Consider the following 20736-nt stretch of genomic DNA (forward strand, 5'->3'; position numbering starts at 1 on the left):
CTTCTGAACCCCATTATGTGTCTGATCCTGCAGGTTTCCTGCGTGTACCGCGTTTATGATTACTTATTGATGTTCAACACAAAACAGTCTTATTGGGATAAGTCTATCGGGTGAGCTCCCTCTACATCACTGCGTGATTGTATTGAAAAATCGTAATGGCTCCAAAAAGGCTTTTTCTTTTTGTTTTCTAGTACAACCTTCTTAGAGTGTGTGTGTGTGTGTGTGTAATGTGTGTAATGTGTGTAATGTGTGTGTTTGCGGTAGTGCGTGCTGGATGTGTGTGTGCGTGCGTGCGGTGTCTGAGACGCACCCTGCTGCTCATTTGAGAGTCATGGAGCCCAAGCTGTTTGTTTACCACAGACGAGGGGGAATCTGGAAGACAAACGTTGGGAGTCAACAAGAGTTCCTCATCACCATACTCATTACCATACGCCTCACACACGCAGGCTGGCAGGTTAACCATCAACACCCCACCCCCCCCCCCCCCCCCATCATGTTAGACAAACCACCAGGCAGGCAGGCGAGAGCACACTACGCCCGACATCGCGAGAGCTCCGTCCCATATAAGCCAATCAAAGCCGGTCAAACACCACTGCTACTAGGAGGGATCCCTGGGCAAAAGAAGTGTTACACTTGGTCTAAAGGGAAGGGTTGGCAAAGAGAAGGGTTCCCCTGTGCCAGTATCAGTGTCCTTCATTACTGGGTTATGATGTCACGAGGCTAATTGTTTTTTCTTATATTAAAACTATTAGCAGTTGAATGTGATGCCAGGGAATAACACAGGGGAGTAGGATGATTTTGAAATAGATCGTAGTAATGCACTTTAGTAGGCATACACATCGGACATGATCATTGATCATGTTGTCCACATCCAGAGCCAATACAGGTCAGGGCAGACTGGTGATGAATGGTTGAAGCAGGTATTTGATTAGGTTGCAGGCAATTCCTTTGTGTTCCAGCATGTTCCACACACACGTGTCCCGACGCAGCCCCACAGCTTCAGCTGCTAATGCTAACTCTCTATCTCCGTGTGATCAAGCGTGGACCAGTAAACCAGCGCACAGACGCACTCCACACTGGGAGGGAGGGGAGGAGCGGACAACTCAAGCAGCAGGTGGAATGATGGGAGACTTATCGTGAGCGAGATGGGATCCGATTGGAGGAGCTGATCAAGGTGCAGGATGGGGGTTTAGGGACAGTGATCAGCTCCTCCTGGGTCCTGGCGTCACATGATGGGCAGAGGGAGGGGCCGCTCTGCCGGGGGGCGGGGGGGGGGGGGTGTTTCATGATGGTAGAGGCCGTGCAAACAGCAGGTGCATGTGCAGGGGAAGGGGAGGTGGGGGGTGGGGGGTGGGGGGGGTAAACCTGGGCGGAGGGACTCGGGCCCCCGGCCGGCGGCGGCGGCGGCGGCCGTGGGAGGGGCTCTGTGGGACTGTCTCTCTGGGGGGGGCGGGGCAGCGTGGGCGTGGCCCACCCGCTCGCCGCCCTGACCCGGGGCTCGGCCAGCTGGAGCAGCCGCTGCAGCCGCCGGCACACTAGGCTGACCGGGAGCCGGTGAGGACCGGACTCTACCGGGAACAGAACTGGGGGAGGGGGGGTGGGGGGGGAGGGGGGAGGCAAACAGAGGAAGTGAAACGCTGAAAGGGCTGTGTGCGTGTGTGTGTGTGTGTGTGTGTGTGTGTGTGTGTGTGTGTGTGTGTGTGTGTGTGTGTGTGTGTGTGTGTGTGTGTGTGTGCGTGCGTGCGTGTGTGTGTTGTCTGCTGCGTTCGGCTCAAGAAAATTGGCAGCTCGGTTATCGGCAAAGGCTGATCAAAAAAAAAAATCTGCATCGGCCCTAACAAAAAAAAAAAAAATCCATATGGATCCGTGGATCCCTACAAAGAACACGTTGATTCAAGGTGGGAGCCGTACCTGAGGTGCAGCCGGGCCAGATGTGCGTGTCGGGGTGGGGCAGTGGCGGGGTCAGCGCGACCGCTCTGCTCCGCGTCGGGGAAGAATGGAGGGACGAGGAGGAGGGCTCCACTGATGCAGACGTGCTGGAGGCGGGCAGCGCGTTTACCGCCGGCGACGACCCCGAGGAGGAAGTGGAGGCGGGCTGGGGCGGAGGAGCGGCGGCGGCGGCAGGCAGTGCGGGCTGGCCTCCGCCTCCGCGGGGGTCTCTGAAGAGCCTGGGACCCTGAGCGGGGGGTCTCTGAAGAGCCGGGACCCTCCGTGGGCCTCTCTGAAGTGCTGGGAGATACGGTGGGGGCCTCTGAAGTGCTGGGAGATACGGTGGGGGCCTCTGAAGTGCTGGGCCCCTGAGTGGGGGTCTCTGTGGCGGCCGGTGGGGAGCTGGCCTCCATCTGGGTACTGGAGCCTATCTCTGGACGGATGGCTGTCCCTGGGGATAAATAAACACTCATTTTGCAGCTTTTCCTCTCTGGGTATTTTTTATACAAAGCTTACCCAGAGTTTTATATAGCTTTGGGTTACCATCACGATCCTCAAGTTCATATTCCGATTCTCTCTGCAGATCAGTCTGGCCGGGATCCCGGTCGAATGCTCCTTCCAAAAATCTTAAGTTGATTGGACCAATCAGTGCTCGGGGGACAGAGCGCAGCAAGCTTCCGAATAGTAAATAGCCCTAGCCACCCGACCATATTCTGTAAATGTACATCACTATATTCTCATTAAACCATCTATAGCTCTATAACTAACAGGCGGGAACCGTCTGTACTGAAGATCTAGACAACCGTTCTCCAAACCACAATCCCTCGTAAACGAGCCCCATGTGTAAACGGGGTGAGGACCGTCCTGAGAGAGCTGGGCCTTTTCATTAGGCTGGGTACCCCAGCCCGTTCTGCCAGCGATTTGAATCCGCCCTGCAGAAGGGTCTGGAGCAGAGCGGGAGCCAATCACCAAGCTGGCTTCTCCCCCAGGCGCGCTATTGGCTGGTTTAACACAGACGACAGGGAAACAACGTCAAGCAGCCAATTGCGTACAGAGTCAGTTGAACTAGGCCGTTGATCACGCCTCTTGTGCTGAATAAAAGGACAGCAGCCTCCCAAACCAACGCGCAATCTACGATTGAGCTTGGTCTGGCAATAGCCAGGATACCATTTCGTGTGAACACATGGGTTTCTGAGAAATTTTGATAAAAAGAAACAGAGTAAGATCTGGATACTCTTGTAAACAGGGACTATGTTGCCTCAGAATGAGCCAGGACTGCGATCCAGAGTGGGGTTGGAGCATAGTGTAGTGGGGGGGGGGGGGGGGGGGTTACCTCTGGGTCTGGTCTGAGGCCGGCCTCCCGGTTTCCTGCGCCTCGCTGGCCTCCTCGAACCAGCGGGACAGCATGTCGGACATCCGCTGCATCAGGGACACGTTGGGGCTCTGCTCGCCTGGACGCGGAGACAACGGACGGGGAAGAGGCTCTTCAGGCTTGTGTTGTACAGGCTTTTGTGTGTGTGATTTTTTTTTTACGTGAGTGTAATGACACGCCGACATCTCAGCCTGAGGCAATCATGTGCTTATTGTGCCTGTGTGTATAGAAATGTGTGCGCGGGGAAAGATTGATTGTTCCCGCCTCACCATCCCGCTCTCTCTCGCTCTCGGGGCGAGCGCGGGCCCGGTGTCGGACCAGTCCCCCCGGAGACGGAGCCGCTTGACCGGAGGCTGTCTGAGCTGTGGACGTAAACAAACACACACACACACACACACACACGTTATCAATCCGTCACTCCAAAATCGGCTCCAGACAGCGCAGTTGCGCACACACAGCCTCCCTCGTCGGTCTCATCACGCACACGCACACAAGCACGCGCATCAACTGTGTCTTTGCCATCAACGCATGGCTGTTTCAGATGCAGCGGTACATGGCTGTTTCAGAATGCAGCGGGACATGACTGTTTCAGAATGCAGCGGGACATGACTGTTTCAGATGCAGCGGGACATGGCTGGGGATTTGTGTTTGTGCTGCAGGTGGTGGGCCAGGAAACGCTGCGAATAAGCACCCCCACTCGGCACAATGAACAGCAAGGGCTAACAAACGACAGCAAGGTGGTGGGGGGGGGGGGGGGAGAAAGAAAGGAAGGAAGAAAGAATGAAAGAAAGAGAGAGAATGGAAAAATGTGAGAGTCAAGAGAGAGGATGGTGAGTGGCCGATCCGAGATCAAAGCCAGGTCCGGCAGGTCGATCAGCAAAGTCACAACTCTTGTCTGTTTTGGGACCACAGTGGCGGAACGAGCTCCCTGCCGATGTCAGGACCGCAGAGTCCTGACAGCTTCCGCAAGAGACTCAAAACTCACCTGTTCAGAGTTCACCTGGACTCTGCATAGCCATCCACTCCCCCCCTCCCACTATTGTCTGTTGTACGTCCTGGCACTTAATGTACGCACTTAATGTACGTTGTATTTATTCATAGTACTTAATTGTGTAGCATCTTATCCTAGCTATCACTGCTGGATACAGGGAATGGGTTAGCCTAGCGATTGTTAGTACTTGCACTTGTTTGATGAACATCCTTACTGTACCGACAGCGATATATTGTTTCACTTCTTATGACAAATGTACTTATTGTAAGTCGCTTTGGATAAAAGCGTCTGCTAAATGCCCTGAATGTAAATAGGAGTGCAACAAGAGAGAGCGAGGGAGAGCGCTAGCATAAGAGAGCCAGAGTACGAGAGTGAGTAAGAGACAGAGAAATAAAGAGTGTGAGTGAAAAAAGGGGTGGAGAAAGTACTAGAAAGAGCGAGAGGGAGAAAGGGCAAGAGAGAGAGAGAGAGAAGCGAGAGATGGAGAGAGAGAGTAGGAGAAAAGAAGGACAAGAGAGAGAGTGAGAGTTAGGTCAAGAGAGTGAGAACGAGAGAGTGAGAGAGTGAGAGCGAAAGAAAGAGATAAGGTGTGGGGGGAGGTGAGGGGTAACTAGGCTCTCCTTGGCAGGCCCTACACCTCGGGACCTGGGCTATTTTTTGCCGGTGGCAGAACATAGCGGGCTGCTGTATTTGGAAAGGAATGTGCATCAGTGCTCACATGGAAACACAGCTGATACACTGGTACGTTTCCGTTTCCCCCCGGCTTCCTCGCACCCGCCAGATATCAATACACCAAAACCTGCAGTTTCTCTCACACTAATCTCACACCTACTGGCAAAACCCAGACCGTCAGACTGGCTGATCATATTGTCAATCTTTAATCAAACCATCAGGTCGTGAACAAAACGAGTAGTGTGCAATGCTGCAATTTCCTTATCCGTTTACAACTTTGTGTTTCGCAATCCTAAAGTGGCAATTTGCAAACCCATTTAAGACTTGCTTAGAAAGGAAGTTTAGTCTGACCTGAGGATCTACGACATGAATCGCCTCTGTGACGTGATGAAGTCCCTGCATATCTCTCTCTCTCTCTCTCTCTCTCTCTCTCTCTCTCTCTCTCTCTCTCTCTCTCTCATCTCTCTCTCTCTCTCTCTCTCTCTCTCTCTCTCTCTCTCTCTCTCTCTCTCTCTCTCTCTCTCTCTCTCTCTCTCTCTCTCTCTCTCTCTCTCTCTCTCTCTCTCTCTCTCTCTCTCTCTCTCTCTCTCTCTCTCTCTCTCAGAGGAGCCTGCAGGGCACTCTGATCTGAGGCCCAGCCAGCCAAAACAAAGCCTTCTCCATTTACCATCCATATCACCTTCTGTGGGGGGGAGGGGGGCGGTGCACGTGGCACCAGCTCCGTTTTAATTGTTCACCCATGGCCCACGTGCGTCCTGAGACTTGGGAGAGCACAAGGCTGGCTCAGAGGGAAAGGTGGGTCTGCACAGTGGGCTAAATGCTTGGACTCGCTTTATGGAAACGCAGGAGTCAGGTTCCCTGGCAGGGGGGGGGGGCTCTGGATGCACCGAAGTTGACCGGGTCAATAATATTTTTGATCTGGCTGTCACCAAGGATTAGCACGGTCAACCGGCTCTCAGGAGACCCCCCCCCCACCCCCCCCCCCCCCCTTGCCCACTGGAGCTGGTCGGGTCAGCCCGGGCTAAGGGGAACCCTCGAGTTGTCCCAGACCCCCTGCCCACCGGAGCTGGTCTGGGTCAGCCCGGGCTAAGGGAACACTTCGGTGGCACACCACGGCACTGTAGAACCGGATCCAAACCCCGGTTCTAGACCGGCGCGACGGCCGCCTGACGAGGGCCCCAGACCTGAACCAATGAAACCCTGCAGGCGGGGGTGACCTCGCCACCGCCACCTCCCCGCCGCCTCGCTCACCTCCTCGCGGCGCTCATCGGACGGCCCCTTCAGCTGGCGGGCCTGGTCGTCGGCCGGGTCGAACAGGTAGATGTAGTCCGAGGAGTAGCTGACCAGCACCTCCTTGCTGTCGCCGCTGTAGCACAGCGAGGTCACGCGGCACGACTTGTTGGACAGGTGGGCGGGCACGAAGCGCACGCACATCCCCGTCGTACCGCGCCCCATGTAGTTACCTGGAAGGGAGGGGGGGGGGGGGACAGAAGTGAGGAGGTGTTTACGAGCAAGATAGCAGCGCCCGGGGGGGGGGGGGGGGGGGGGTTGAGTTGCAGCAGGCAGGCGTGTGGTTGTCACGGTTACACCGAGGACTTCTTGTGTTTAAACTTTTAAAAGCAGTAGTTGGGTTGCAGGGACGACTCAGGTTTATACCGCTAGTACTCCGTGTCCACACAGGGGAGAGCTCCTCCTGACAGGCGCCACAAATGCTCTATAAATGCACACAAAAATCTAACTGCACATATAACTGCACAATCTTCAATGTGATTTATATTTTTTTTATTTCATTGTGTATTTGAAATAAAGGGGACAGTGGCACAATTTAAAGCAATTGCCCCAGAGTTCACTACCAGCTCATGTAAATCTATTGCCCATGGGTGATGGACAATGACGTATACTTAAAATCACGTTGGGCACTACGGCATTGCCCGTTGTTCACCTCCAGGTACATGTGAACACTGCCGATACGACGGCTGTCATACCCCGCGCTGAACTGTCCGGGCAGAACCTCTGCCGGCTGAACATAAGCGTGTTACCCGTCGCTCTGGTCCCCAGCATGCGTCTGTCGTAGATGCGGACTGAGCTGTCGGAGCAGCCCACGGCCAAGTAGTAGGGCACCAGGGGAGAGATGGATATGGAGGTGGCTGCCCGGCGGCAGTTTATCAGTATGTCCTGAGGAAACAACAACAACAACAACACGAGATTAGCGAGAGATAAGCTAGGTGGGTACCCCCCCCCCCCCCACCCACCCACCCAAACGGTTCTACCATGTGCTCTAAAAACAGCTGTGAAGACTGTAAGAGGACACCTATTGGAGAGGGTGCAGTGGAGGGTGGAACCCGGGTACTGTAGGCCGGGCTGGAGACATGGTGGTTTCAATGTCAGGGTAGACCTGTCTGGTTTGATATGGATCTTGCTATATCGACGGGGGACTTTAGAATCTCAATGTCACTGCATCCAATCGCACATGTACGCATTGTACCCATTCTGCCGCCACACCCTGCTGCTACAACACTCTGATGCTATACAGCTACACCGCTATACTCTGCTGCTACACCGCTATACTCTGCTGCTACACGCTATACTCTGCTGCTACAACACTCGGCTGCTATTCCACGATATCTTTGGGGATTTGGTTGAAAAAATGTGCAACAACTGCTCTTGTTTTTTAGCATTCACACGTTAAACATAAAAAAAAGAGGAAGTAGGATATTGTGCCAATGAGCCATGAAAGTGAATTCAATGCCAGTTCCTTCATCGAGCCATTTCTGCAACGCCCTTCAAAAAGTAAGATTCAAACCAAAAGTGACTTTCTAAAAAAGCAGATTCCAAGTTTCCTCAACAACAAATGTTGACATCTAGTGGCACAATGTACTTCATTGATTCCACATCTCTATCGCACTGCAACGAATTGACAAACAGTATCTTAAGTTCAGAGTTTCCCGGGATCCCCGTGAAGCGTGATGGGGATCAGCGTGTCCTGACAGGTGGCCTGCTGAAGAGATGCTGGGAGTGGGCTGTCATTACCCTCTACTTGCCCCAGTGAGAGATAAGCTCTGGCCGTGGGTGGCGGGGACATTATTGTCAGGACACAAGAGACATGTTGAGTGACGGTAGAGAGACGGTTGCCCGGCTATGTCATGGGAGAAAGCCCTATTTATATCCCAGACGATGCTATGAATTATTATTCCAGCTGCTGCCTGAATCAAACAAGCACGCAGCAGGGAAATCCCACAATGCGGACTGGAGGACTAAACACGGTGACTAAATCAATACATTTACTGCCAGACGATAATAAGTGGAAGTGGAAAACAAATATACATTCACGACAGCCAAGAATCTCTATCTCATCAAACCATCTGTGGCAGAAAAAACATTAAGTAAGCCAACTGTTCTAGCATTATAAATTGTGTTGTTATCAATTTGTTGTTATCAAATTGTGTTGTTATAAATTGTGTTGTTATCCGGGCAGCACCCCATCATCAATTTAATATGTTTTGCCTGTATGTAATGTATGTATGTCAATTATGGCACCCACTGCACTCCTGACCATCCCTGGAAGGAGGGATCCCCCACTCTGCGTTTCTTCCCAAGATTTCTTCCTTGCTGATTAAGGGAGTTTTTTCTTTCCCGTGTGGGGGCTTGGGTCAGGGGGGTGTCATAAATATTTGGCCTGTTGAGCCCTTTGAGACTGTAATGTGATTAAGGGCTATACAAATAAAATTTGAATTGAATTGAATTTACAAAAGGTATGCCTTTATGTTCTGGCTCTGACTAGGTCAGGGCCCTGTGACGGACTGTGAAGCCCCAGATGTGAGGGCCTTCGCCATTACCACCGTACATCTTTGCAGTCTTCTTTAGTGCAGCTGGTCTTTGTTCGCAGGTCAAACCACCGCACGGTCCCGTCCTCGCCACATGACAGGAACGTGTACGGGTCGTTGGGTACAGTCATGATCTGCACAGAACACAGCAAAGGACGAAAAGAGTCAGCGGGTTACAAGATAAGAGCGAGAGACGGCGAACCCCAGAGAACTCCTGATTTGGACAATTATGATTTCTTATGGTCGTTTATGCATGGTACTTAGAGTGGATCTTTTTTGATACATGTCATTAAGGTGCAGGGAGTGTTTAAGCATCTCTCTCAAGGCTGCCTACAGGTACACTGGGTGTTGGAACCCAGAACGTTTTGACTGAGAGCTGACCACCATAAGCACTGGATCAGTGGTGCTAAAACTTAGCCTGGCTATTGCCAGACCAAGTTCAGCACAAGAGGCGTGATCAACGGGCCTAATTCAAATGACTTTGTACGCAATTGGCTGCCATCGCTTCCCTGTCGTCAGTGTGTTAAACCAGCCAATATCGCGCCAGGGGGGAAGCCAGTCTTGGCGATTGGCTCCCGCAAAAGCGTATCGGAAGCAGAAAGAAATGTATTGCTCCTCTCCAGACCCTTCTGCAGGGCGGATTCATTCGCCGGCAGAATGGGCTGGGGGTACCCAGTCTACCTACAGTAAACCTGTGAGTGTGACCCCAACCTAAAGCTAATACTCGATTGCGAAAGCCATCATCACCTCGGCCCTTTCACTTATAAATAATGGACTCATTAACTCATTAATCACAACTTTACATTCATTATGGTTAAGAACGCACTAGACAACTTTACTAAACTGGCAACGCCCTCCCCCACCTCGTAAGCGGTTCCGTAATGGCAGGAGAACTGACACTGCCTGTTCAGCTCCAGACTCTTCTCTGTGTGCGTGTAGTAGATGATGCCGTCCCCCGAGCAGGAGATGATCTCCTGGTCATTGGTGTGGGGCATGAACTTAGCGCTGAAGATGTTGGCCCTGTGACCCGACCGTATGGACTTCTTGACCTGAGGCGGGGAAAGGGGGAAGAGATGAGATGGAGATAGAGTGAGGGAGTGAGTGTCCAGGACAATGTGGTTTCAATTTAATATTTGGAATTAATGGTTTCTTCGCAATTCATTTGGTATTGAAGGAGATCCCTCTACATGGTTGACGTGTGGCATGTATGTGCATTCTTACCTTTCTGTTGTATGGGTTGGTGATGACAAGGAAGGTATCATCAGAACCAGACAGGATGTACTCTCCTGTGTCATTCCAGGATATAGTGTTGACCTGTGAACAAACAAAGAAAACAGTGAACTTCAAATCACTGGTCTTGAAATTCAGGGTAACTATGTGGAATAGCAGAGGCTGTAAAATACAGCTTATTCTGCTGCACTAAAAATCATTTGTCATTATTGCACACAGCCCTCAATCATTTTTCAATGGAGTTGATGCCTCTTCAAAACTCCTGGTCCGACTCCTTTGAAAGGCCTTCAAAATGTTCTGATGCCTGGGTTAATGGAAACTGCGTATCACCTGACGAAGTAGGCTCAGTTGAAAGGTGTGTGCGATTACAACGTTAAAGTGAAGAAGCATTTGCTCCTCCTTCCTCGTCTGGTATGTAATTAAAGCTTTGGGAGACAGACAGTAACAGACAGGCTGAGTCCGGCCAGGGAGGGGATGCTAGGGGGCGGGGGGGCTAAATGTAGAATCCAATGCAATGCATCGGAAACAGAACGACACCTTTTGACCCTGATAACATACAATGTGGCACAGTTAACTGACACATAACTGAGACATGCATTATGATTTGTATTATCCAGTTAGATACTCCAACTTTGCAGTGGGCCTCTACGGGTATAGTGCAGCGAAGTCATGGGCCAGCGAGCTGTTGTTGTTGCTGTTGTTGAGTTCCATGTTGTTTTGGCTGCTTTGGGTTGGGTTGGGTTGTGCTGTGCAGGGGCAGGTGACTGACAGTGTGGAGTAGAGTAGAGGAGAGGAGCTCTGGTGCTGAGTGCGAGCCTAGGCAGCTTCAGCTTTCCTTTAGGCATTATTAGCCTGGCCAGCATCCAGATGGTTGCTCAGAGCAACAGCACTCAAAACCTCTGACAGCGACATGTTCAGAGGACTGAAGATGACCCAATCCCACCACATTAAATAATGGCCATAAATACGGCTTAATATAAACCAATAAACACCCACCAACAAACATAAACAAAGTGTCACACAAAGACACAAACCAATAAGAAAGCAAAGAATCGTATAAGTCACTTACACAGCCATCATGTACATTCAGCGTTGCTTCAAGTTTTAGCCGCTGCACAAACTCTCTCCTACCTGGAAGGACAAAGGAGAGTGAAAGAGAGACGAGGAAGAGTTGAACAGGATGACACTGCTTTATACCATCCTACCTGCCTCATCTGATGAACACCAGCCCATGGGTGGTTAGTGGTTAAATGTCACATCAAAACATATGCATGCAACAGTTCTGTATCATGGTGTAATGTATTATTCATCAAGAGACAGCCACCAGCAAATCTGCAGCCATTGAATTGAAGAGGCCTTAAATTCATGACATAGTTGTTCCCTGCTTATTTTATGATCCATCCTCATCAAAAATATAGACCAACAAAAGCGCTGATCTCCTTTGTTAGTGAGGGCTGACTGCTTTTGAAGCAAGATGTAAGACTCTAAATCATTACTACAGTTGCCCATCAAAATCTCAACCCAGGCCAATATAATTGTAGATCAAAACCTTAGGCTTACCTACAAATACACGAGTCTAGCAGTAGACATGGTAGAAATAACAATGAATAATAAGTACAGCTACGTAGTGCTTCTATCTATTCATTCATTAATGTGTAGTTATGTTTCAGTTATACGTTAGTCCATTTTTGTTCATTTCCAGTGAGATACCCCATCTTTGAAAGCTGGAAGTATTCAATCCCAATAATCACTCAGCACCAGCATGCATTAACCACCAGAGTTCAAAGCTCTTTGCCACCCGCCTCTGCCATCCCCTGCAGTCAGGAAACCCGGGTCGGTGATAAGGGCCCTCCTGGTTAGCTTTTCTAGACTCTCTGGGGGACGGGAGAGTTCGTTCAATGACCCTACGAGGGTGTTTTGTAGGCATTTGGCATATGCCCGTCGTTGTTGCGGCTGTACCAATCTGAACCAATTAAATCGCTTAATACGTCTGACCAATAGGTCATCCATCCCCAAAATGCAGACAATGGCAGCACCAAAGACATCACAGTCTGGCTTAATACAGCACAAAGCTAAATCCCTGAGGTACGCTATCTACAATACTGGGGGGCAAGCGTTGAATTCCTTTATATTAGTGGTAAACGTCCCCTCATCGTCGTCCGCTTATCCGGGGTCGGGTCGCGGGGGCAGCAGCTCAAGCAGTGGTAAACGTATGACAACTAAATATTTGCCACCAGTTTGGCTTTTTGATGTATAAAGCGCTCATCAACAACTGTAGCCAAATAGGAAGTAAACATCAGACACAACGTACAGAAACGCTCATAATATTCAGATGAGTAACTCGCTTCTAGGCGCAGGTATATCTGTAGGTCAATTCAGTGGGTATACATTATCGTGCTTTTTAAACTCAAAGCAGTGTATATTATAATCACAATTACCCATTCGTTAGAATGGCATTGTGTACTACCAAGCAAATCGTGTGGCAGATTGAACAACAATATGCATTAATGCGGGAAGTGATCTTTGTTCCGTCAATAACATGATCATAGACCTTTACACAAAGCCTCGGCCACGACATGAGTCGACGATCGATAGCGAGTGTTATTAGATCTGCATACCCGACTTAATTTGCGAGAGATGTTGGTGTCTTTCTTACCTAGATAGTTGGTCCTGATGTTATTGGGATCGTTGTATCCAATTGAACGTTTATTTACATCCCAAACCAAATTGCCAGAATATGACATTGTGATCGACCGGAGCTTTTTAACAATAACATTGAAATTCCAAGCTATTCCTGTCTTTATAAAAAAACGACCTTAACGTCGTCGCTTTTTATGCAGCGATCTAAATGGGTCCCAGCTTGTTGTGGCAGCGGTATCGAGCTAGGACATGCAACATTAACATCCTTCGTAATATAAATGTGTCTCTCTTGGCTGTCCTCCCCAGGGTCTAAGTTTATGGTGTGGCTCCGACGTGTTGGCTATCTGCCTTGTTTTAGCATAGCTTAGTTTACTTCTCTTTGCAGATATCGCTCTTGCAGCAACCAACCAATATTTTAAGCTCCCAAAGCCAAACACTCACAAACAACGCGATACGCACACTTCGATGGAGAGTTGGTGGGCGCGCGTTTTATGTTTCCTCTCGTCCCGGTCGCTCTCCGAGAGGGGAGGAGTTACTGTTTCTCACTGTACTGTAGGACTTGGTTCATTTGGAGAGAAAGTTAGTTATTTACTGATGTATAAATAATAATAATAAATAAATAATATTTTTGTACACATCAAAGGCCTTGAAAAACAGTTGAACGATTTCGTTTTTGTTTTTTTTCTAAATAGGATTTCTGAGGCCTAACCTCTCCTCCCGCTGGCGACACGCCGGAGATTAAATGCGATAGGTCCCGTTTGAACCAATCGCAGTGAAGAACACATGAGGGACTTGTGACGCAAGAGACTGGCCCCGCCCCGCTGCCGGTCCCGACCAATCATTATCGGTCTGGCAGCACTAACACGGACACACCGCTGCCGACGAGGAAGGTCGACAGTAGGACAGCATAATTTCCAATAATAATACCTTGCATTATATCCGAAGTTCATCGGACGTTACGATCACCACTTACCATACGGACGTTAGATTAAGCGGCGGTACATTAGTCGATACAACAGTGGCTAGTTAGCTGCTAGTTTGCCAGGTTTATTGTGCATATTACCACTAGCTTAGCCAGCGACCATGGCTGCGCTCAGACTGTCCTACCACAGGATTCTAGACAGGATCGAACATATTCTACCTGCAAAGCTGAGACCTCTGTACAACCACCCGGCAGGTAAGGCAAATCCTCTAAAGTAACAGGAATGTGAATGGCGTGCAGGATATTTACCTTTATGTGAACTCTTCTGTGTCCTCCAATGTCTATCCTGTATAGCCATCCTATAATGTCAGATATCGGGGATGCTTTTGTTAAAGTAACCATTGTTTTTTGCATAGTAACCATAGACCGTTTACAATGTAGTAAAACGGTGTAATTTGTCAACGTTCTTGTTAAGTTGTGTGTGTGTGTATATCGATATCATTGTTCAGCTAGGAACTATATAGAACTGGAGAAAAAAAAGTGATGTACAGCCTACATTGAGAGTAAGAAAAGGGTATCCGAAATACTTGCTGAGATAATCTGCTGGGATAACACCATTTAAATGTTTACTTTGCTGTGGCGGCCAAAGTCACGGTATCACTCACATTATTTGAGCATAACTTTTATTTAAATGTTTTACTTCTAATTGAAAGTATAATGAGGTCAATATCATGTAGGTGCAGGCCACTATCTAGTTTACACAGGGTAGGTTACAACTGACCTAACTGTCTTCACAGGTAAGGTCAAAACACAGTACCCAAATATTTGTAGTAAACCTGTGGTTGGTGACTTTCTGGTTCAGACATTTACTGTTATCAGGGACATTTCACACTTGTTTTGTCTGTACAAGGGTAACAAAATGTTGAGCACAATTTGTCAAGGACAACTTCCTGACTGACTATAAAAACGGGTCCTCATTACATTATTCGTATAGCAAAAAGTATTGTTCTTTGTCTATTGTCTAACCATATAAACCAGATTGTCTGCAAGGAGAGTTTCTCATAGTGCAAATAATAAGACAAGAGCCTAATTCATGTTTTCTCTTTGATTCCTAGGCCCAAAGACTGTGTTCTTCTGGGCCCCGATGTTTAAATGGGTAAGGACATCTTGCACCAGTAGTGTTAATATTATAACAGTGAAGAACTTGATCACACTAAAGTAAATAATTGCTTCTCTCTTCACTGAAACAGGCCCTGGTAGGCGCTGGCCTGGCTGATATGAATCGGCCCGCAGAAAAGCTCAGCTTGTCGCAGTCCTGCGTCCTGACAGCGACAGGTAAACACTACAGGGGGGTACAAAGATCGTGATGCATGAACATGCAAAGGACCTGATAAAGATTCAACCCAATGTTGAACTCAGTCCTCGTCACTCCTCACTGTTAAAACTGTTTTTCATTCAAGGTACATGAAGGAGTCCACCTGACTATCATCTGCACTTTTCCGAAGAAGTTTCCCCGGGGGGGATTTGGGTTTCATTGACTGTAACAAGCTTTTCAAAGATGAGGCGCGCAAACCTCTACTTACTAGAGTGTCATCTTCCATAGCTGAATAAACACAAGTGCACATCCGGGGTTAAAGATTCAAAGAATATATTTCAGAAATGTGTCTAAATTATGTTGAAGAAGACAGTACAACCTCAACTCCTGAACCACTTGGTTGAACACGTGCAGTGGAGGAACTTATAAACTCTGTACCACTGCTTGTGACATTGACTGGACAGTCAGAAGTTGCACAGTTTGAAATGACGTCAAACATTTCATCAGTACATGTGAGAGGTCAGTGCACCAGTCTAAGCACGGCGCTCCTGCAAACAAGCCTATCTGGGCCCCTCGGCCCAATACATGCACTCTGTCCCAGTAAACATTTCCTTGCTCGCATGCTAAGCGACCCCCTTTTGTTTTTTGGTTTCAGGGTTGGTTTGGTCCAGGTATTCTTTGGTCATCATCCCAAAGAACTGGAACTTGTTTTGTGTCAACTTCTTTGTCGGCGGTGCAGGAGCCTCCCAGCTCTACCGGATCTGGCAGTGAGTGAAGTTTTTCTTAGATCAGATAGCCTGCATCTCTATAACTAAATGGTTCATGGCTACTGTCCTGTGTCCTTCACATCCTTTGTGTACTAGAGTCTAAAGATAAGTGTACAGTAGCCCCACAATACCTCACTTTTGAGTTACTGTTTAACCTTGGGATCTATCTATCTATATCTTACATTAAATTCAGATTCAAGAATGCACAACATTAGCATGCAACATTCTTCTTAATAGGTTGTCATTTTCCTGTCAAGGGTCATAATCTTGTTTATTTCTGTTCTAGATACAGACAAGGGCTGAAGGATGAAGCCAAGGCAGCAATAGAATCTGCAGCCACTGTAGAACCGGCTGCTGCAGAATCCTGAGTGTTGTGTTAAGGAGCTTCCACGCCGTTAAGGGAGACTACAAAGTGATTACATTGTCATGCCCCTTCTTCTCCATAACATTGGTCCTCCATTACATCCTCGACATAACCATTATTTTAACACAGAAAGCGCCGGCCTCGCACACAAGTAAGAAGTTCAGGTGCATTTTGTTGTTGAGGGATGGTTGTCAGTATTTTACCCTTCTCCACAAATGTTATGATTCTACAATCTCAAAGTCATTCAAGTTAGTTACATCATGCACTTTTTGGTGGGTACTTTTTTCCATTAGGTCAGCTTTTATGGAACATCATTTAACACTTTCTAAAAAAGAATAATGTATGTCCTGTAGGAAATGTCTGTTTATTTTAGCATTTATTATTTGGTGATTTCAGAATCATCCTTAATTGCCATGGAAGGCTTTTAGAGTAGCAATGTGTTAGCTCTGTAGGGCCTTTGTTAATTTTAACTACTGTAACCTAAACAATTATTTACTGCTCAAAAAGGTTACATTTTGAGCAGTAATGTTGAAGATATAGTCCTTATTCATTCTCGCCCAGCCAAGAAACGATTTGCTTTGCTTGTCGTGGACGGTTCTCTTCCTTGAGAAAGCGGTTTATCGCATCCTTGTTACATGTATTCACTAGTTTGAATTCTAGCAATAACTTGTCTGACCTGCTGACTTTGAAAAATGTAATATAGTAAGATTGGGCTCTGTGGCTATGTAATGGCTGTATGCTAATAAAAAAAATCTAAAACCATGTGGCTGGACATTTAATTTAAAAGACTATCCCATGTACTTTCCTAAATATCAATGCGTAATGCATGTATTTGATTAAATAAGTTGAGGCTGATTTGAAGTATCACTGCATTGGTATTTGGACATTCAAGCAATGAGATGTCTGACAGCTAAAAATAAAGGTTTTAAAAAGGTAAATGCAGAAATATTTACTTGGAGGCTTAAACTGTAAATGACTTAGTGAGTTCACATCAGAAAGATGTGAAGTCAAATAAATTAAAACATTTACTATCCTAGTTTGGTCTAAGGAACCAAAGCTGACCATTGGAGATTGCCAATGAGTTCCCTCAATTGTAGGTGTATATCGAGAGCCGTAAGGCAGTGGTTGAGGTTCCATAAGCCCCAGACAAAAGTTACGTCTGGGCAACATGACATTGAGGGCAGAAATGTAGAATTTAGCCCCTAGAATGACCCATGGTCATGTCCCATGAAATGTTTCAGGGGACAGACACCCTGGCCTAGTCAAAACAAACATGTACAAGCATGCAAAAAGACCATGTACCTTTTACTGCATTAGGGACTTAGTCACAACTTCCTTGTCATGTGTTGCACAAGACGTCCAAGTCTAATTAAAGGGGTCAACATTAAGGTGATTTAAGAGCCATTATTTCAATGTGATCCGTTGAATGGCATAGCCATTAACAGATCAGGGAATCATTTGCCGTCACAACTAATACAATTTATTTGATCAAATCTGGCCATCAGGAATACATTTATGATGATTCCTTGAGGACAATTAATACATTTAGAAATTATGTGAACGCGGTCCTATGTAGATACTATGGACATTTCTCATAATTAAAACTCTTCAATGTCATACATCCTTCGTAAAAGGCAGACGTGTTCTCAACTTGACTTTATACAGTTACAAAATGTGTCTCACAAAACTTTGTTATCCAAGAAAAGATTTATTTATCAACAGCCCACACAAACAGATTTAGCGTTTTCCTCCAACACGTGGTGCATTGACCTTCATGGGCTTTGCAATCTTGGTTTTTGGGGCTGCCTTGGTTGGAGCCTGTCAAAGAGAAATAACAAGTTAAATAAAAGCTTCCCAGGAAATGTTCCTAGATAGCAATTAGGATAGTTGTCAATACCACACTAAAACAAGGTTATAAAAAAGCCACCCCATTAGCAGACAAGCCTTGAGTCAATCTGATGGTGTATTGCCAAAGAATCAGTCGTATTTAACTGACTATTCAGGCCAAATACATGGGAACGGAACGGCCAACATTAAACTCGTCAGAACCACACGTCATGTAATTCTGTGATTTAATGCACTGGTTTAAATGTCCCATATCATGGTTATGATTTGTCTAGGAATTCATCACCAATTCAAACATATGTAGAATCAACCATGCTAGTGCTTTCAATATGCCATGCAATTCTATAATATTCCAATCATACACATAAGATTGTAGGAGAGTATGGAGGCCGACCAATGGTATGTCAATGAAGACGTCAAGGGCCAGTACTATGATCACCAGTTGGTCTATGGCTTCAGGTGTGGCATGAGCACTGCTGCGGAGGCTGTAAAACACAGTCCCGCAACAGCACATAACACAGACTACACTGTGCACACCATCCACCTTCAGCCAAAAATGGAAAATAAAAAGTTTAACTCTTTACTCCTCCAAGTTTGATACGGTTGGACCAAGATAAACATTTATGTACATGTATGGGAATGTACCCCTGTCCTCCTTTGTAAGGAGTAAAACAAGATTTTAAAAAAACGGGCCCATCGGCTTCATGTTACCTTTGTTGTGGTGGTCGCTGGCTTCTTGGTTGCCTGCTTGGCCTTCTTGACCTCCTTGGCAGCCCTACAACACGCAAATAAACTGTTAGGGCTTCCCGAATCAATCTGAACGACAACAAATACAGTACACTTCTCCAAAAATATAGCCTCATGCACCATTGCATTGACTTAACAAATGCCATTGGGACCGTGATGTCCAACCCTATTCTATATTAGTGGTCTGCATGAATCCTGTATGGTACATTCAGAACACTTATTTTTAGCTCTATTTTGAGCCTCTTTCACACTCAGTGTTGCTGCTAGAGATCCTACTATTCTCAACCAGATTAGTTGAAACAGGACTGATATGCATGTATTAAGCAATGCTTACAGAAAGTAATTTCCTTCGGTCATTTGGAATACAGAAAATCCCCTTGCATCTTTGTTCAAGCAAGCGTCAGGGTTAAGAAAGTTCCAACACTCTTAAAAAGGAATTTACCTCATCTTAAAAGCAATCAGTTTCTCACGCATGGATTGATAGCAGGTATTGTCAGATGGGCAAGAATAAGTGATATGCACTCAAGCAAAGTATGAAAAAATGCTATTGCAAGCGGACTAGCTAGCATCAACATCAGTTTGAATGCACTTTGTACGTCTCGGCCACATTTTCACTCTGTTCTGGCTGGAGCTGCAGATGTGAGTACGCTTCTCGTGCCGTGGAGGTATATTTCATACCTGATGGCCTGCTCCCGCTGGGCCTTGCGAACCTCTGGCTTCTGGTTCCTCTTGGCCATGATGTCAGCAAGAGAGGCACCAGTAATGGCCCTCTGGAACTTCACGGCGCGACGTGTGCGCTTCTTTGCTACCTCTTCCTGTCAAAATGGATGGGAAAGCTAGCAAATCAATACATTGCATTGTTGAGCCTGACAATTTCCCAAATTCTTACTACCATATAAACAGTCACCAGTATTTCAATATGTCTTTCAATTCTACATTCCAATCATACACATATGCAAAAGTTTAGCTTGTAGGAGAGTATGGAGGCCGACCAATGGTATAATGTCAATGAAGACGTCAAGGGCCAGTACTATGATCACCAGTTGGTCTATGGCTGCAGGTTTGGCATGAGCACTGTTGCGGAGGCTGTAAAACACAGTCCCGCAACAGCACATAACACAGACTACACTGTGCACACCATTAACCGGCAGCCAAAATGGAAAATAAAGTCAGTCTACAAGTCTCAATCCTAAACATGAAACACCTGCATAAAAAGTAAGTCCCTGAGAAAACTTGACTTACAGATTGGCCCTTCTTGTGCTTGCGCCTGTACAGAACTGTCCAGTTGATCTGTCTAGGATTCCTCTTGGACAGGAAGGCGGCCTCGCACTTGCCATTCAAGAACTGGAAAACCTGTTGAAAGCAAAATACTATGATGCTATTGACATGACCCTTTCGTGAATTTGATCAAATGGCAGGTGAAAAGAGGATCACATGAGGCTGTAGAGACAGTCTTCATGCTGTTAAGTGTTGAATAGACGGCATGAAGCAGTTAATTTATTGCAGCAACTATAAACAACGTACGTGTAATTAGCAACCATAGCTATGGTATTCCATGCCGACAAGGCCCGCATCAACAACTTAAGCTTTCATGGCATAGATACCACGTTATACAAACAATGGAATACAATATGGCCACAATTGTTTGAATGAGCAAACATGAAAAGCGAGACACGTAAAAAAAAACACGTTATCTCAAAGAAGAGTTACCTTTCCGTCTATCCTGGCGTATCGGCGGCCATGACCGGGGTATATTTTATACCCGCTAAAACTGCACAACTCGACCCTGAAAAGGATAAATACACACCACCAGTGAGATAAACATAATATTCCCGACTAAAACGATCATAACGTTAAGATAGTGGTTATTTATATGCTAGGATGATCATAGATTATATTCCTGGGACTCACTTCATGATGGCTACGAGAGGGCACAAAACCGGAAAGAAAGACAAGCGGATGCGGAAACTAAATAATGTCACCCAAATTTGGATTTTTGAACGATTGTAATATATACGTATCGCTGTTAAAATTGCTAAATGAGTTTCAAATAATCTCATAAATACATAAAACATAAATAAAAAATATATATATTTTGTATTTTAGGCCTTTTATCCA

The 20736-nt window shown here is 46.8% G+C and overlaps 3 protein-coding genes and 2 non-coding genes across 5 annotated transcripts in view; 1 reads left to right on the forward strand and 4 right to left on the reverse strand.

The window, feature by feature from the left end:
* Window positions 1–13081, reverse strand: part of dcaf6 (ddb1 and cul4 associated factor 6) — a 16745-nt gene extending 3664 nt beyond the window's left edge. The window contains 14 exon segments of the mRNA XM_084478256.1: window positions 1018–1076; window positions 1475–1583; window positions 1912–2168; window positions 2201–2380; window positions 3263–3380; window positions 3571–3603; window positions 3606–3663; window positions 6216–6427; window positions 7004–7139; window positions 8809–8922; window positions 9652–9837; window positions 10010–10102; window positions 11088–11149; window positions 12675–13081. Of these exon segments, the coding sequence (XP_084334382.1) occupies window positions 1018–1076; window positions 1475–1583; window positions 1912–2168; window positions 2201–2380; window positions 3263–3380; window positions 3571–3603; window positions 3606–3663; window positions 6216–6427; window positions 7004–7139; window positions 8809–8922; window positions 9652–9837; window positions 10010–10102; window positions 11088–11149; window positions 12675–12762 (1705 nt within the window). The 5' untranslated portion in view covers window positions 12763–13081.
* Window positions 13082–13523: 442 nt separating this feature from the next.
* mpc2b (mitochondrial pyruvate carrier 2b) lies at window positions 13524–16788 on the forward strand. Its single transcript, XM_084478121.1, has 5 exons — window positions 13524–13835; window positions 14696–14736; window positions 14831–14915; window positions 15551–15662; window positions 15949–16788. The coding sequence occupies exons 1-5, from the start codon at window positions 13742–13744 to the stop codon at window positions 16028–16030; spliced, it is 414 nt and encodes a 137-aa protein (XP_084334247.1). The 5' UTR covers window positions 13524–13741; the 3' UTR covers window positions 16031–16788.
* A 926-nt stretch (window positions 16789–17714) lies between these two features.
* Window positions 17715–20573, reverse strand: rpl24 (ribosomal protein L24). The gene is made up of 6 exons (XM_084477993.1): window positions 20530–20573; window positions 20329–20404; window positions 19861–19971; window positions 19297–19433; window positions 18583–18646; window positions 17715–17844 (listed from the first exon to the last, which is right to left on the reverse strand). Exons 1-6 carry the CDS (start codon window positions 20532–20534, stop codon window positions 17764–17766), a joined length of 474 nt encoding a protein of 157 aa, XP_084334119.1. The 5' UTR covers window positions 20535–20573; the 3' UTR covers window positions 17715–17763.
* Window positions 18240–18416, reverse strand: LOC311358946 (small nucleolar RNA SNORA23). The gene has a single exon (XR_014638141.1). It is a non-coding gene; the product is annotated as a small nucleolar RNA SNORA23 (small nucleolar RNA).
* Window positions 19585–19764, reverse strand: LOC311358945 (small nucleolar RNA SNORA23). Its single transcript, XR_014638140.1, has one exon. It is a non-coding gene; the product is annotated as a small nucleolar RNA SNORA23 (small nucleolar RNA).
* Window positions 20574–20736: the final 163 nt, after the last annotated feature.

This window comes from Micromesistius poutassou, assembly GCF_964030765.1.
Source record: "Micromesistius poutassou genome assembly, chromosome: 14".
In the NCBI taxonomy this organism is placed as follows: domain Eukaryota; kingdom Metazoa; phylum Chordata; class Actinopteri; order Gadiformes; family Gadidae; genus Micromesistius; species Micromesistius poutassou.

Coding starts and splice junctions, on each gene's coding strand:
- mpc2b (XM_084478121.1), top strand. CDS start 13,742: ATGGCTGCGCTCAGACTGTCCTACCACAGGATTCTAGACAGGATCGAA. Junction 13,836..14,695: donor TCTGTACAACCACCCGGCAG/GTAAGGCAAATC, acceptor TTTGATTCCTAG/GCCCAAAGACTGTGTTCTTC. Junction 14,916..15,550: donor CTGCGTCCTGACAGCGACAG/GTAAACACTACA, acceptor TTTTGGTTTCAG/GGTTGGTTTGGTCCAGGTAT.
- rpl24 (XM_084477993.1), bottom strand. Junction 19,972..20,328: donor ACGCCAGGATAGACGGAAAG/GTAACTCTTCTT, acceptor TGCTTTCAACAG/GTTTTCCAGTTCTTGAATGG. Junction 18,647..19,296: donor CAGCGGGAGCAGGCCATCAG/GTATGAAATATA, acceptor TGCGTGTTGTAG/GGCTGCCAAGGAGGTCAAGA.